Below are 15,000 nucleotides of genomic sequence, written 5' to 3'. Positions count from 1 at the left end.
CGACGTTGCTGTAGGCTACTGCCTTTTCAGCGCCTTCTGCTTGGTGATTCAGTCTTTTGAATTCGTTTGGCCTTGCCATGCAGTTGTAGGCTACAACGTCTCTTGCCGTTCCCTTCATGTGTTCTATCAAAATGTTGTCTGCCCTCATGGACAGTAGCTCCGTGATGTCTGCATCTTTCCAGGTCGGAGATTTTCTGGACAGCATTATGCCACTCCATCATAACACTGGCATTTAAGTCAGATCTAACCACATGGACGCACGAAAGAAACGTCACCAACACGCCCTCTCACTAGGTGTGATTTTAACCACATGTTCTACGCTTCATTCAGACACAGCACATTTACATAATGTCCGGAGGAAATACTAGGGGGGGAGTAGTATAAACACCGGGTGAATTCGGACTTCCACATGACCAGTTATGTCGTTCAGATATACGGCCCCACCGTTTAACATCGGCAGAACCTCCGGTCTTACACGTATGTCTGAAAGCGCTTTGAGTGTGAGAGAAGAGGAGCGAGCAGAGAGAGCCGAGTCAGCAGAGGGTACTGCTGGGGGGGGGGTGTCCTGCTTAGGGGCGTGTCCTGCTGGGATGGGGGGGGGGGTTTTGTTAGAACTGATTTAGAGTCAATTCTTGCATGGGTGGTCTGGACATGCAATAGGTTGGCTGCCCAAAGCCGGAGTCTTCTGGACAATGTATTGTGCTCCCCAACTTCCTGTGACCTGACTTTGCCTTGCCTTGCCTTGACCTGTCCTTCAGACAGATGACCCCCCCCCCCCAAATCTACCACGAAGTTACAATTGAGGTCAATCACTGCTTTTTTGTCTCTCTAAGTAGCCCTCTCTGTGTTAGCACATCTCTAAACACCACTTTACTGAGGCCAGCTCTCTCTAAGTAGCCCTTCAGTCCACATCAGCAGCACAGGAAGTCAGTCCCCATATCCCCCGGAGGTAGCAAACCATCTCCGTTTGTTTTTCCTGTAGGTGTGTGTGTGTGGGGGGGGTTGTGTGTTTGTGTGTGTGTGTGGGGGTATGTGTGATGTGCCGTGTAATCCAGCCAGTCTTTGTTAGAGGGCCAGATGTACGTAGATTTGCTAACGTAGCGTTACCAGCGTCATGGACACACCGCAGATTGCGAACGTAGCATTACCAGCGTCATGGACACACCGCAGATTGCGAACGCTGTCAGACCCAAGTTTCCGTCGTATTTATCAATCATTCAATCCTTAGTGTAAACTGCGCCTTTCTCTACCTTTCTCCGCCCATAAACGCAATTTACAAACGTCCACAACTGAATGGCAGCGCCTACATACAAGTGCAGTTGAATGAAGTTAACTGATGACAACATTAAAAAGAATCAAACGTTTAGCGATCATGAAATAATACCATACATGATAAGATGTAAACAAGCAGGGAGATAATGAAGATCAGTAGTTCTATTCAAACTACTTGTGCACGTAGGCTATGAAAGATTGGTCAAATCTAGCAAGTAGGAAAGTTTAAGTGAATGACGTGAAAGTGAAAGTAAGACATTTGAAAGGCCAATGAAAGTTGAGGTTGCTTTTGGTAGTAGGCTACAAATACTTTCACCACAAAAACTGGTGCTCTAAATAGCGATTCTGTTGTCTTTGAAAGGTTCTCTTATTGACGCATTGAACTGCAATTTGGATTAACACCTGCTATTACAAGCGGAAGTATTTAGGCGCAGAATAGACGTGCGCTTTCAGGAGCAGTCTTTGTACATACCGCGGAATACATAATTAGGAGCTCTTTACTCTTCCCCTCCCACCTTTTTACGCTAAACTCACACTTTCCCCTGAATCCTCCCATGACATGACAAACGCAATCTGCCACTTTCAGCTCCCGCGACAGGCAGTTTGCGCTTTTACATCATTGCGGCCTGTTTGTACATACCTCGCAATGATTTTACACGCACGTTGCGAAACAAATACGCCTGAAGTGGGCGCAAAAGCGTTAGTACATCTGGCCCTGAATGTGCAGTTCCATACGCATCGCCACAAATATTTACATTTACATCCACAACATCCAGTTACCCGAGTACACAGGCCATTCATCAGACTGACCGCATGTGGAACCAGAGCCCCCACACCACACAATCTTCATTCCACCTCAGCTTCTGTCCTTCAGACAGATGACCTCCAGATGACCTCTGCGTCCTCTTGTAGGGGGGATTTGCGACTTTGTGTTTTTGTCTTCATGTACTCTTCTGTCTCTTGACTGTGCAAAGCTTTTTTGTGCTCATTGTTTGAATAAAAATGCTACCCAGATGGAGTTTATTATTATTCTGACTGACCAATGTTGTGTCCCTTTCATTCCTGGTTATTCTGACTGACCAACGTCGTGTCCCTTTCGTTCCTAATCCAGGGCTTTCGACCCATCACCAGTGGCTACGTCCAGAGCCCGTGGCAACAGCAGCAGCATGTGGGCCTAAACAATGGAAACTCCAAGCCCAGCAGTGCTCAGTACAATAACCCGGCCGGCCTGTACGGCAGCAACGCCACCAACACTGCCCACTCTGCCCCCCCAACCCACTCTGCCCCCCCTGCCCACTCCGGCTACTCCAATGGTGACCGTGGGCTGAATAAACACATGGCCAGCCTCAGCCTGGTCTCCCCTCACAGGTGAGCTGACCTAAAGGTGCTTGCTTTGCACACTGACACAACAAATGCCAACAAGCACCAACAAGCACCAACAGTTGGGTCATGTGCAGCATCAGGCAGGTTTGTTGGTGCTTGTTGGTGTTTTGTTGGTGTTTGTTGGTGCTTGTTGGTGTTTTGTTCGTGTTTTGTTGGTGTTTGTTGGTGTTTTGTTGGTGTTTGTTGGTGTTTGTTGGTGTTTTGTTGGTGTTTGTTGGTGTTTGTTGGTGCTTGTTGGTGTTTTGTTGGTGTTTGTTGGTGTTTGTTGGTGCTTGTTGGTGTTTTGTTGGTGTTTGTTGGTGTTTGTTGGTGTTTTGTTGGTGTTTGTTGGTGTTTTGTTGGTGTTTGTTGGTGTTTGTTGGATGGAATTGTTTGAGTTTGATGTTCAAAAGCCAGTGTTTTCAGTTACTGTAAGTGTCTGTAGTATGTTGATGGCATACTAGCAACACTTGCAACGTTGGCTGTAGTATGTTGATGGCATACTAGCAACACTTGCAACGTTGGCTGTAGTATGTTGATGGCATACTAGCAACACTTGCAACGTTGGCTGTATTATGTTGATGGCATACTAGCAACACTTGCAACGTTGGCTGTAGTATGTTGATGGCATACTAGCAACACTTGCAACGTTGGCTGTAGTATGTTGATGGCATACTAGCAACACTTGCAACGTTGTCATAATACAACTATGCATCCAGTGCTCGCAGGTGTCCCCTCACAGGTGAGCTCATGTAAACGGGCTTGCCTTGCACACACTGGTGAGCTCATGTAAACGGGCTTGCCTTGCACACACTGGTGAGCTCATGTAAACGGGCTTGCCTTGCACACACTGCCCCAACAAACACCAACAAACGCCAACAGTTGGGTCAGTGTGTACCGTCAGCCTGTATTTGTTGCAGCGGCAACATAATTATCTCTTAATTATCTCTTAATTGGTCAACTAATGCTATACAAGCACATAGATTGCTTTAAACTGACAATTTGTTATGCTAACATGAACTAAAAGTGCTAACTAAAATGACACTCCTTTCCATTAAAGACAGAGCTATTTGTATCTGTCTGAAAGTCTCCAAAGTTGAATATTTTTATTATAGTCCATAAACAGCAATGAAATGGAGCCATATTTTTTAGATAATTAACCTTACAACGTTAGCTGAACTAAATGACAAACTACAGAAGTCTAGTGCTTTAAACTTTGGCAGCCCTTTCTAGATGCGTTCCAGCATATCCAGTCAGCTATAGCCCCACTTTGTTGTCATGATCCAACTGTGCATCCAGAATCCATGTGTCCACCCCTGACAAAGTGACCAGCAGCTAACTGTCGTGTTGATGACCTGTTCTGGTGATGTTTACACCGGGCATGGTTATCTGACCAACCATATCAGTATATGAGTTAGCCGAGTGTTCAGGTACCATATAACTTAGCCGAGTGTTCAGGTACCATATAACTTAGTGTTCAGGCCTTGACGCAAATTACACCACCTTTTTTTTGGCCTGCACACCTCCAAACACACTCTTTGAACTCTGCCACGGCTGCAGTGGATTCCACGTGTGTGCTGGGAGTGTGGTTTCCTGTGTGGAGCTCCGAGAGTTTCCCATGCATGCAGGGTGACCGTATCAGCAGGAGGGCGTGCGCTGACCCCGTCCTTCTGGCCTCACTCTGTTTGCACTGAGGCCTTCACAGGCACATCTGACCTTATTGCAGCATCAGTCATTCAGAAGCACGCTGACCCAAATTACGTCTGGATACGGGCCGGGTGTGGCCCACGTACAGCCCGGATCTGGCACAGTATTGACACATCCGGACCAGACCCAGACCAGAACCGGAACAAAGTCTCTCCAGCTCCCGTTGCTATCAGGCATCCTGACCAGCGAGGCAAAAGCAAAGCGTGAGCGGTGCTCTGTGACAGGTCTGGCCAACGATAACGGAGGAATGAACACATTCCTCAACCTCACATCCACTCGCAAAATATTGCCATGCACCGAGGAGCGGAGTCCCTGGAGCTTCTCAGGGAAGAGCGGAGTACTGAGCCAAGCCAAGCCAAGCCAAAGGGGTCTGTTTTCAGATAGAATTAACGTTTGGACAGGGAATTACTCTGGGTTATTTGAAAGCTTGTGTTCCAGAAAGAAGATTATTTTTGCAGTGTGGGTCGATGGGGGTGAATAATTGCCATGATGCTATTTTGTGGCTTTTGGTTTGAGCCATTTGTAGAGTCAAACGGGCCTGTCTGTCCACTGTGGGCTCTGTTGAGAATGTTCAGTGTGGTCTGCATCTGATGACAGATTATTTAAGTGATTTTTTGGTAAATTTCTCAACAATAAATTTATGAACTCAAATCATGAATGCAGCTAGTCAGTTAACAAACTTGCAATACTTACAAAGAAAAGTATAGAAGGTTATGATATCATACCAGCTTGAAATAAGGCTATGAGCTGCATGTTATGCAGCCACATCATTGAAAAGATTTGTTCCAGGAAGAATTTGGGGGGAAGGACATGCCAGAGGCCAAATCCTGCATGACTCTCACAGAGCGGATGGATGTGTGTGTGTGTGTGTGTGTGTGTGTGTGTGTGTCTTCCAGTCCAGAGCCCAGGGTCCGCTCTCCCAGCAGTGGGAACGGCGTGGACACGCAGTCCGACGTCTACAAGATGCTCCAGGATCCTGAGGAGCCGGTGTCCGCTCCCAAACAGTCCGGATCGTTCCGGTACCTGCAGGGAATACTGGAGGCCGAGGATGGAGGTAGCTCTTTTCCCCCCACAGCCTGTCTGTCTGTCTGGGTATGAACAGGGTGGAGGTAGCTGTCTGTCTGTCTGGGTATGAGCAGGGTGGAGGTAGCTGTCTGTCTGTCTGGGTATGAGCAGGGTGGAGGTAGCTGTCTGTCTGTCTGGGTATGAGGAGGGGGTTAATGAACATGTATTTAAAAATGTGAAGTGTTTTGCATGTGCGTAGTCATACACTCAAATACACATGCACACACAGACGCACAAAATGTATGCAGACACACACACTCACACACACACACACACACATACATCCATAAACGTAAAATCCAATTGGTAAAGCTTGGACGAGTAGTACTCACTGTATATGCTTTAAGTACAGACTACACGTTGACTAAGATTTATGTTGATGACGCAAGACGCAGTGTGTCTCTCACAAATGATTTACATGAGCCCTGTGCTATGTGGGTCAACTTGTTCCAGAAAACCGCTCGCGCTCAAGCCCAACGATAGCTTTCCTTTTCCAGAGGAAAGCCTGAGATACAGCCTGAAAGCACTACTGAAAAAAAAACTCACAAAACATCACACACACACGCACACACACACACACACTCCCTCCAGTGACAGAGAGCTACCGACTCTAGAAGGGAATCAGCCAGGCCCAGAACCGAGTCTACAGCCCAGAACCCTGCTGAGCTGGCAGGGAGCTACAAAGGAGCAGAACCAGGATCCTCTGCAGGTTCTGGTTCAGTCTGTGGCCCTATTCTACGTTCTGCAGTTCTCTCTGCAGGTTCTGGACCTTACAGGAATTACTGGCCGCATAAATGTGGGGAACCCACTCCATCCACTCTGTGTTCTGAAGGGAACCCACTCCACCCACTCTGTGTTCTTGGTAGAACCCACTCCACTCACTCTGTGTTCTTGGTAGAACCCACTCCACTCACTCTGTGTTCTGGAGGGAACCCACTCCACTCACTCTGTGTTCTGAAGGGAACCCACTCCACCCACTCTGTGTTCTTGGTAGAACCCACTCCACTCACTCTGTGTTCTTGGTAGAACCCACTCCACTTACTCTGTGTTCTTGGTAGAACCCACTCCACTCACTCTGTGTTCTTGGTAGAACCCACTCCACCCACCCACCCACCACACGGCAGCCGTGGCCTACTGGTTAGCGCTTCGGACTTGTAATCGGAGAGTTGCCGGTTCGAACCCCGACCAGTAGGAGCGGCTGAAGTGTACTTGAGCAAGGCACCTAACCCCTCACTGCTCCCCGAGCGCCGCTGTTGTTGCAGGCAGCTCACTGCACCGGGATTAGTGTGTGCTTCACCTCACTGTGTTCACTGTGTGCTGAGTGTGTTTCACTAATTCACGGATTGGGATAAATGCAGAGACCAAATCAAAAGAGTATATATACTTATACTTATCTTGGTTCTTGGTTAATTTGGCTTTGAAAAGGGGGATTCCTTCATGACTAATAAAAAACAGTTTAACTCTAATTGAATACTTGTGAAAAGTTATGTTACCACTTCTCTGTTAATAGTTATGGTGAAATGCTGCAGAACCGAATGAAGGCAAAGATACTGACAGAGGCAAACAGACTTTAGAAGTGCTGATCTGAAAAGAGCACATATCCATAATCAAAGCTGTTTCAATTCTCTGGATTTTCCCCCAGTAATCAACATTCCACGCACATATACAATTTGTTGTAGAGAAAGCAAATTGCTGTGGTGTGTCTTGTAAAGGGGTTGCCAACGCTGTGCCATTCTTTCCATCCCTGACCTTCATCACTGCGCTGAAAATATTTCACCAGCGCAGAGAGGCTCACTCACTCGCTCTTGGTTTAGAAAAGTGAAAGCAGAAGAAAGCCATAATGATGTGTTGGAGTTTTCTGTGTGTGAACATGTGTAAGAGCTCCCCAAAGCCTCTCCGAGGAGTTGGAAATATGTGACTCACATCTGTCGGACTCCAGCAAGAGTCACAGACAACAGAACACCAGAGTCTCATGTTACTCGTGTCAGAGATTCCACCAGGAAATAAATCTGAAGTGGAGACGCCGCTCTGTCCATGAGGGGCACGTGCGCGTGGATGAGTGAATGACATCGCTGTGAAACAGGTGCAGAGAGCAAACCCTGAGACTGCATCGCTGAGACCGAGAGCAAACCCTGAGACTGAGACAGAGAGCAAACCCTGAGACTGCAGCACTGAGACAGAGAGCAAACCCTGAGACTGCAGCACTGAGACAGAGAGCAAACCCTGAGACTGAGACAGAGAGCAAACCCTGAGACTGAGACAGAGAGCAAACCCTGAGACTGCAAACCCTGAGACTGCAGACAGAGAGCAAACCCTGAGACTGCAGACAGAGAGCAAACCCTGACACTGAGACAGAGAGCAAACCCTGAGACTGCAAACCCTGAGACTGCAGACAGAGAGCAAACCCTGAGACTGCAGCACTGAGACAGAGAGCAAACCCTGAGACTGCAGCACTGAGACAGAGAGCAAACCCTGAGACTGAGACAGAGAGCAAACCCTGAGACTGAGACAGAGAGCAAACCCTGAGACTGCAGACAGAGAGCAAACCCTGAGACTGAGACAGAGAGCAAACCCTGAGACTGCAGCGCTGAGACAGAGAGCAAACCCTGAGACTGCAGCACTGAGACAGAGAGCAAACCCTGAGACTGCAGCACTGAGACAGAGAGCAAACCCTGAGACTGCAGCACTGAGACAGAGAGCAAACCCTGAGACAGAGAGCAAACCCTGAGACTGAGACAGAGAGCAAACCCTGAGACTGCAGACAGAGAGCAAACCCTGAGACTGAGACAGAGAGCAAACCCTGAGACTGCAGCGCTGAGACAGAGAGCAAACCCTGAGACTGCAGACAGAGAGCAAACACTGAGACAGAGAGCAAACCCTGAGACTGCAGCGCTGAGACACAGAGCTGACCAGGTGGGGAGTTCCCTACTAGCGCAGAGCTGGTTTTCACACCCCACCAGCTAATTGTTTTCTTTTTATGTGAAATGTTTCCAATGCCAACAGCTGGCCCGTTCCCGCGGGCAAGAAGTGCGGTTATGTGGGCACGGCGTGGCATGGCGTGCCAACCTTAATCAGTGCCCTCTCCGCAGGTGTGCCTTCACGCTCAGTTGCCAGTTTCAGCAGTGTCTGGGCAGTGTTTACACATGGAGGAGACGCGCGCACACACGCACACACACACACACACACACAGGCGCACACACACACTTGACAGAGTGCGGGAATGTCTTTGTGTGTTTCCATGTGCTTATAGGTATTTCTCCTATAGACAGCTTGCAGCAAGTTTGCGTACTGACTCCAGGCTCCCCTTAACTCTCTCTCTCTCTCTCTCTCTCTCTCTCTCTCTCTCTGCGTACGTGTGTGTGTGTTTAGGTACCTCTCCCACAGAGAGAGGGCCGCGTGGCCTGCGCTCCCCTGTCCGGTCCCCGGTGCCCAAGCTGGGCCCCGTGTCTCCAGGACCTGCAGCTGGCCTTCAGAAGCTCCCACAGTGCACACGCTGTGGCAACGGCATCGTGTAAGTACTGCACGGCCCTGGACACGCGCTAACCCACATGCTAGCCCACATGCTAACCCACACGCTAGCCCACACGCTAGCCCACATGCTAACCCACACGCTAGCCCACACGCTAGCCCACACGCTAGCCCACATGCTAACCCACACGCTAGCCCACACGCTAGCCCACACGCTAACCCACACGCTAGCCCAAACGCTAGCCCACATGCTAACCCACACGCTAGCCCACACGCAAGCCCACACACTAGCCCACACGGCCCTGGACACACGCTAGCCCACACTCTAGCCCACACACTAGCCCACACGGCCCTGGACACATGCTAGCCCACAGGCTAGCCCACACGGCCCTGGACACATGCTAGCCCACAGTAGAACACACAGGAGGCTAGTGTCAGACCTTAATATATTACAGCTATTGTCAGCGCGCTGCAAAGAGAAATCATCTCCATTCTCATGATTGTGGTACTCTTCTATTATGTTTCCATGATGTCCTTCTCTCGGTATAACATGATGTCCTTCTCTCGGTATAACATGATGTCCTTCTCTCGGTATAAGCTAGAAACAATTCATATGCCCATAATTAATATGCCCACAATTCTCTTTTCTATGAGCTTTCTATTAGCTTTCCTGTTCTGTTTTTGGTTGCTAACCAGGACCTTGTAGCCTAAGTTGCGTTCCACTGAAGTTCAAGTGAGGCAATCATTCTGCGGATATTTCACCCGCTTGACCATTCACATTGCTGTAAATAAATACAAGGGGGAGTTCCAAATCAACTGCGTTCTGACCTCAACCAGTTGCGGTCAGCCAGGACGTGTCCCACGCTCCCCTTCACACTCCCCCTCCCTCACCCTGACAGACCGGTGAGGTAAGGTCCCGCCATCATATTTTCATCGTGACCCGTCTCTCCTCGACCTCCTTCTTTTCCACGGAACTGTGAGGTCAAGGTAAATCCCCGCCCGGGAACCCCTAGCTCGCTCACTCACTCGGCGCTGATGTCATCCCAGATGGAGCGGCGCGGGAAACTGCTCACAATGCGTCCATTGTGATCCTTTTAGCACGCGCAGGCTCAGAGAGAGAGAGGCTTACTCACCACCACAGAGTTAGAGAGAGAGAGAGAGAGAGGCTTACTCACCACCAGAGAGTTAGAGAGAGAGAGAGAGAGAGAGGCTTACTCACCACCAGAGAGTTAGAGAGAGAGAGAGAGAGAGAGGCTTACTCACCACCAGAGAGTTAAAGAGAGAGAGTGAGAGAGAGAGAGAGGGAGAGAGTGAGAGAGAAAGAGGGAGAGAGAGAGTGGGAGTGAGAGAGAGGAAGAGAGAGAGTGAGGGAGAGAGAGAGTGAGGGACAGAGAGTGAGAGAGACAGAGAGAGGGGGTGAGCAAGCCGAGGGAGAGTCCATGGTGTCCTGACCTATCTAGTTAGGAGTTTCCAGCCAGCGCATGACGCACTGTTTCTCCAACATGCCGCACAAGTGGCAGCCAAAGAGGAGAAAGGAAGGATATTCAGCCATGTTGCTTCTAAAACACTTGGGTCTTTGATGGGGAGGATATTCAGCCATGTTGCTTCTAAAACACTTGGGTCTTTGATGGGGAGGATATTCAGCCATGTTGCTTCTAAAACACTTGGGTCTTTGATGGGGAGGATATTCAGCCATGTTGCTTCTAAAACACTTGGGTCTTTGATGGGGAGGATATTCAGCCATGTTGCTTCTAAAACACTTGGGTCTTTGATGGGGAGGATATTCAGCCATGTTGCTTCTAAAACACTTGGGTCTTTGATGGGGAGGATATTCAGCCATGTTGCTTCTAAAACACTTGGGTCTTTGATGGGGAGGATATTCAGCCATGTTGCTTCTAAAACACTTGGGTCTTTGATGGGGAGGATATTCAGCCATGTTGCTTCTAAAACACTTGGGTCTTTGATGGGGAGGATATTCAGCCATGTTGCTTCTAAAACACTTGGGTCTTTGATGGGGAGGATATTCAGCCATGTTGCTTCTAAAACACTTGGGTCTTTGATGGGGAGGATATTCAGCCATGTTGCTTCTAAAACACTTGGGTCTTTGATGGGGAGGATATTCAGCCATGTTGCTTCTAAAACACTTGGGTCTTTGATGGGGAGGATATTCAGCCATGTTGCTTCTAAAACACTTGGGTCTTTGATGGGGAGGATATTCAGCCATGTTGCTTCTAAAACACTTGGGTCTTTGATGGGGAGGATATTCAGCCATGTTGCTTCTAAAACACTTGGGTCTTTGATGGGGAGGATATTCAGCCATGTTGCTTCTAAAACACTTGGGTCTTTGATGGGGAGGATATTCAGCCATGTTGCTTCTAAAACACTTGGGTCTTTGATGGGGAGGATATTCAGCCATGTTGCTTCTAAAACGCTTGGGTCTTTGATGGTGAGGATATTCAGCCATGTTGCTTCTACAACGCTTGGGTCTTTGATGGGATAATCCAAGTCGTAAAAGTGAATCTAACCCACCAGTCAGTCAGTCAGCTCAGTGACCTTTGGCGGTTAACGTTTGGCGGTGACCTTTGGCGGTGACCTTTGCTGTTTCTGCTCGGTGTTTTCCAGGGGCACAATAGTGAAGGCACGAGACAAGCTGTACCACCCCGAGTGCTTCATGTGTGACGACTGCGGGCTGAACCTCAAACAGAGAGGCTACTTCTTCATCGAGGACAGCCTGTACTGCGAGACCCACGCCAAGGCCCGCGTGCAGCCGCCCGAGGGTTACGACGTGGTGGCCGTCTACCCAAACTCCAAGGTGGAGCTGGTCTAATCCCCACGCCAAGCATTCGCCCGACCTCCCACACACACACACACACACACATCAGCAATAACCTATTATCTATGCACTGTATGCTCCCTGCCTTCTACACAGCAGCTCAGAGTGGAACCAACAGAGACAGAAAGCAAAAGAGCTCATGATGACCCTCTAAGGCTTTTCAAGCTCACAGCTGTAATGTTCTCATTTCAGTGCTTTTATGTTTTATACACAGCAGTAGGACTCTCTGGACTCTCTCTCTCTCTTTCTCTCTCTCTATCTCTCTCTCTCTATTTATCTCTCTCTCTGTTACGCACTCCTGCTGATTTGAATATTAGAATGTCAGGATTCAATATACTCGACTCTGAACGGGAGTGTTAGCAGCTGGAATGGGGAATGAATGGTTGCCATGAGCAGCAGGGTCAGCGCACATTACTGACCCCATGTACCTATCAGTGCCAGCGCACATTACTGACCCCATGTACCTATCAGTGCCAGAGTGAAATCCTAAAGGCCCAATAGGTGTAGGCCAGACCTGAGGTTAGCACGTCCTTGTGTGAAAGCAGGTACTTTTGCTTGTCGATGCCCTACTTTATAGCTTCTTTTCAAACACATTCCATCACACGCTGTCTTCTGGGTACGGAGCACATCTTTCAGAGAGCAATGGGGAGCTCAACGAGAGGAAAAGGGAGAGAGAGGAAGAGGGGGAGAGAGGGAGAGGGAGAGAGAGAAAGAGGGCAAGAGAGAGAGTACAGGGCCCTGGAATAGGTTGAACACTAGCGTCTGTACCTATGAGGCATATGGAACCAATACTCTAACCAATACTCATATGGAACCAATACTCATTTGTTTTGAGGTTTTGGCCCAGTTTGCAGAGACTGTCCATATGTTTCTGGCATTTAGAAGATTATTGATTTGTTTTGTTTGAATGACCAAATCTACATTTAGTTTTATAGGTGAATTATTGTTAAATTGTCTCAAAAACATACCATGTATCTTTGCGGCCAATATACTATTTTTTCCGACAAAGCTGTAAAGCTAACAAATAAATTGTTCGATACATTTTGAAGTGATATTTTCAGGTAAAATGAATGCATGTTTGCAGTGGTAAGCTGAGATGATGCCAGTGGATATGTAAATGATGTCATGTTTTGTGTGTTGAGTTGTGTATATATGAATGTGTGCCACTGTGATTGGCCAGCAGTAGCGTGCCTTGGCTCATTGCGCTCCTCGTGCTTTCATACTGTTGAAATACTAACAGGTCGTCGAGGTAGATGACTCCTTTACGAATCTCTTAACTTATTGTTTTGCCTACATGTTCTTCAGTTTGTTTTTTTGTAATTTGAATAAAGAGTGAAAAAGTGGAAGTTGTGCGTTGGTGTTTTTTTTATTGCATTCCTGCTTCCCTGCAGCAGCTGTGAGCTTTGTGTCCGTAGTCCAAGTGCTGCTCAGGGTGAGGAAGGCCCCCTGTCACGTCCATGAGATGGTTGCCAGCTTCAGATGTGGCAAAAAGGCTTGGAGCTGGTCTAGCCTTGGCCCAGATAAGGCCTGCAGCTGGTCAAGGCTTGCCCCAGATCTGAGGCCTTTTGGGTGCGTCCATCACAGTTAAAGAGCAATACTGCTCCCTCACAACAGATTTGCTCATTGCGCTTTTATTGCCCCTGTGTAACAAGAACCGCTTGTTTTCATTCACGGCCAAGAAGACGCTTGTGAAAGGACTGAACCCTTTTCAAACAAAGCGCCTCAAACACTTTAAAATCAACACGTTCCCATCAACTTCAGCTGCTATTTATCCCATACCTCAATCCGCCCATGGTCAATTGTCATGGCATGTTAAGCTTGCACAACAGGAGTGTGTTTTTGAATAACAGGCTGGGGTGTAACGTGAGAGCTCGGCTTGTTTAGGGTGAGGGCAGAGCTGTCAGTGCCCTGACGAGTGGCCTTGACTTCATCACAAACATGTCATCCTACACTCTCTCCAGAACAGTCCGGATCAGTGCCAGCACAGGGCCAGACATGGGCCAGTTCTGCGCCTGTGTCAGCGCACATGCAGGTCCAGCCGTTACCATGGTGATCTGGAGAGCTAGTCAGGCCTGAGGTGGTCCTATCTGTAACACTTAGCATTGACAAGAGTGACGTGCTGAGCAGCGTGGGACTGTTTCCATTCTCTCTTTATGTGCGTGTGTGCGTGTGCGTGTGTGGGTGTGCATGTGTGCGTGCATGTGTATGTGTGCGTGCGTGCATGTGTATGTGCATGTGTGTGAGTGCGTGCGTGCGTGCATGTGTGTGTGTGTGTGTGGTGAGCAGAGCTTTATGGCCCCTGCTGTAGATGAGGCCAGTGTGTGTGTGTGTAAAGTTTTCCAGCGGCGTGACACACTGGCTGAGCGTGCATGTGGCTGCAAACTTCAAGCAGGATCCCACACATGACACACACACACACACATACAGACACAGAGCCTCAAGCAGGATCCCACACATGACACACACACACACACACACACACACATACAGGCACAGAGCTTCAAGCAGGATCCCACACGTGACACACACACACACACACACATACAGGCACAGAGCTTCAAGCAGGATCCCACACATGACACACACACACACACACACACATACAGACACAGAGCTTCAAGCAGGATCCCACACATGACACACACACACACACACACACACACACACATACAGGCACAGAGCTTCAAGCAGGATCCCACACGTGACACACACACACACACACACATACAGGCACAGAGCTTCAAGCAGGATCCCACACATGACACACACACACACACACACACATACAGACACAGAGCTTCAAGCAGGATCCCACACATGACACACACACACACACACACATACAGGCACAGAGCTTCAAGCAGGATCCCACACATGACACACACACACACACACACACACATACAGGCACAGAGCCTCAAGCAGGATCCCACACATGACACACACACATACATACACACGCACACACACACACACACACTCACACAGGCCCTTCCTGCATACACACACAGGCCTGTCTTACACACCCACACACACACAAGGTCCCTTTCTGGTCCCTACCCAACATGCACTTCATTATGAGATCACTTTTCCCAGAATTGAATAATAATGTGTGTATTTGCTGCCCTGTTGTGACCCAATTAATAAATCAGCATTCGGCTGGAAAGTGTACTCCTGGCCCCTGAACCTTATTCAGCTGGAGTGTGTACCCCTAAAACCTCAATCAGCTGGAGTGGGTACCCCTGAACCTCAAGCACCATTATGGGGGGGTAGAGGCAATTGCAACAGCAACA

At 48.6% G+C, this 15,000-nt stretch overlaps 1 protein-coding gene across 1 annotated transcript in view; it reads left to right on the top strand.

Annotated features, from left to right (window-relative positions):
• The window catches only part of pdlim4 (PDZ and LIM domain 4), a 60,076-nt gene extending 47,023 nt beyond the window's left edge, over positions 1 to 13,053 (top strand). Inside the window, exons 4-7 of the mRNA XM_076273779.1 lie at positions 2,384 to 2,640; positions 5,238 to 5,395; positions 8,776 to 8,917; positions 11,497 to 13,053. Coding sequence (XP_076129894.1) covers positions 2,384 to 2,640; positions 5,238 to 5,395; positions 8,776 to 8,917; positions 11,497 to 11,701 — 762 coding nt within the window. The 3' untranslated portion in view covers positions 11,702 to 13,053. The remainder of the gene's footprint in view (positions 1 to 2,383; positions 2,641 to 5,237; positions 5,396 to 8,775; positions 8,918 to 11,496) is intronic.
• The last annotated feature ends 1,947 nt before the right edge of the window (positions 13,054 to 15,000 follow it).

The sequence above is a fragment of the Alosa pseudoharengus genome, unplaced genomic scaffold (genome assembly GCF_046254945.1).
Source record: "Alosa pseudoharengus isolate Yale_2024_CS ecotype anadromous, Long Island Sound unplaced genomic scaffold, YU_APseudo_1.1 YU_APseudo_1.1_scf_8, whole genome shotgun sequence".
Classification (NCBI taxonomy): Eukaryota; Metazoa; Chordata; class Actinopteri; order Clupeiformes; family Clupeidae; genus Alosa; species Alosa pseudoharengus.
The sequence above is the reverse complement of the archived record's forward strand: the minus strand, read 5'-3'. Positions and strand labels throughout refer to the sequence as shown.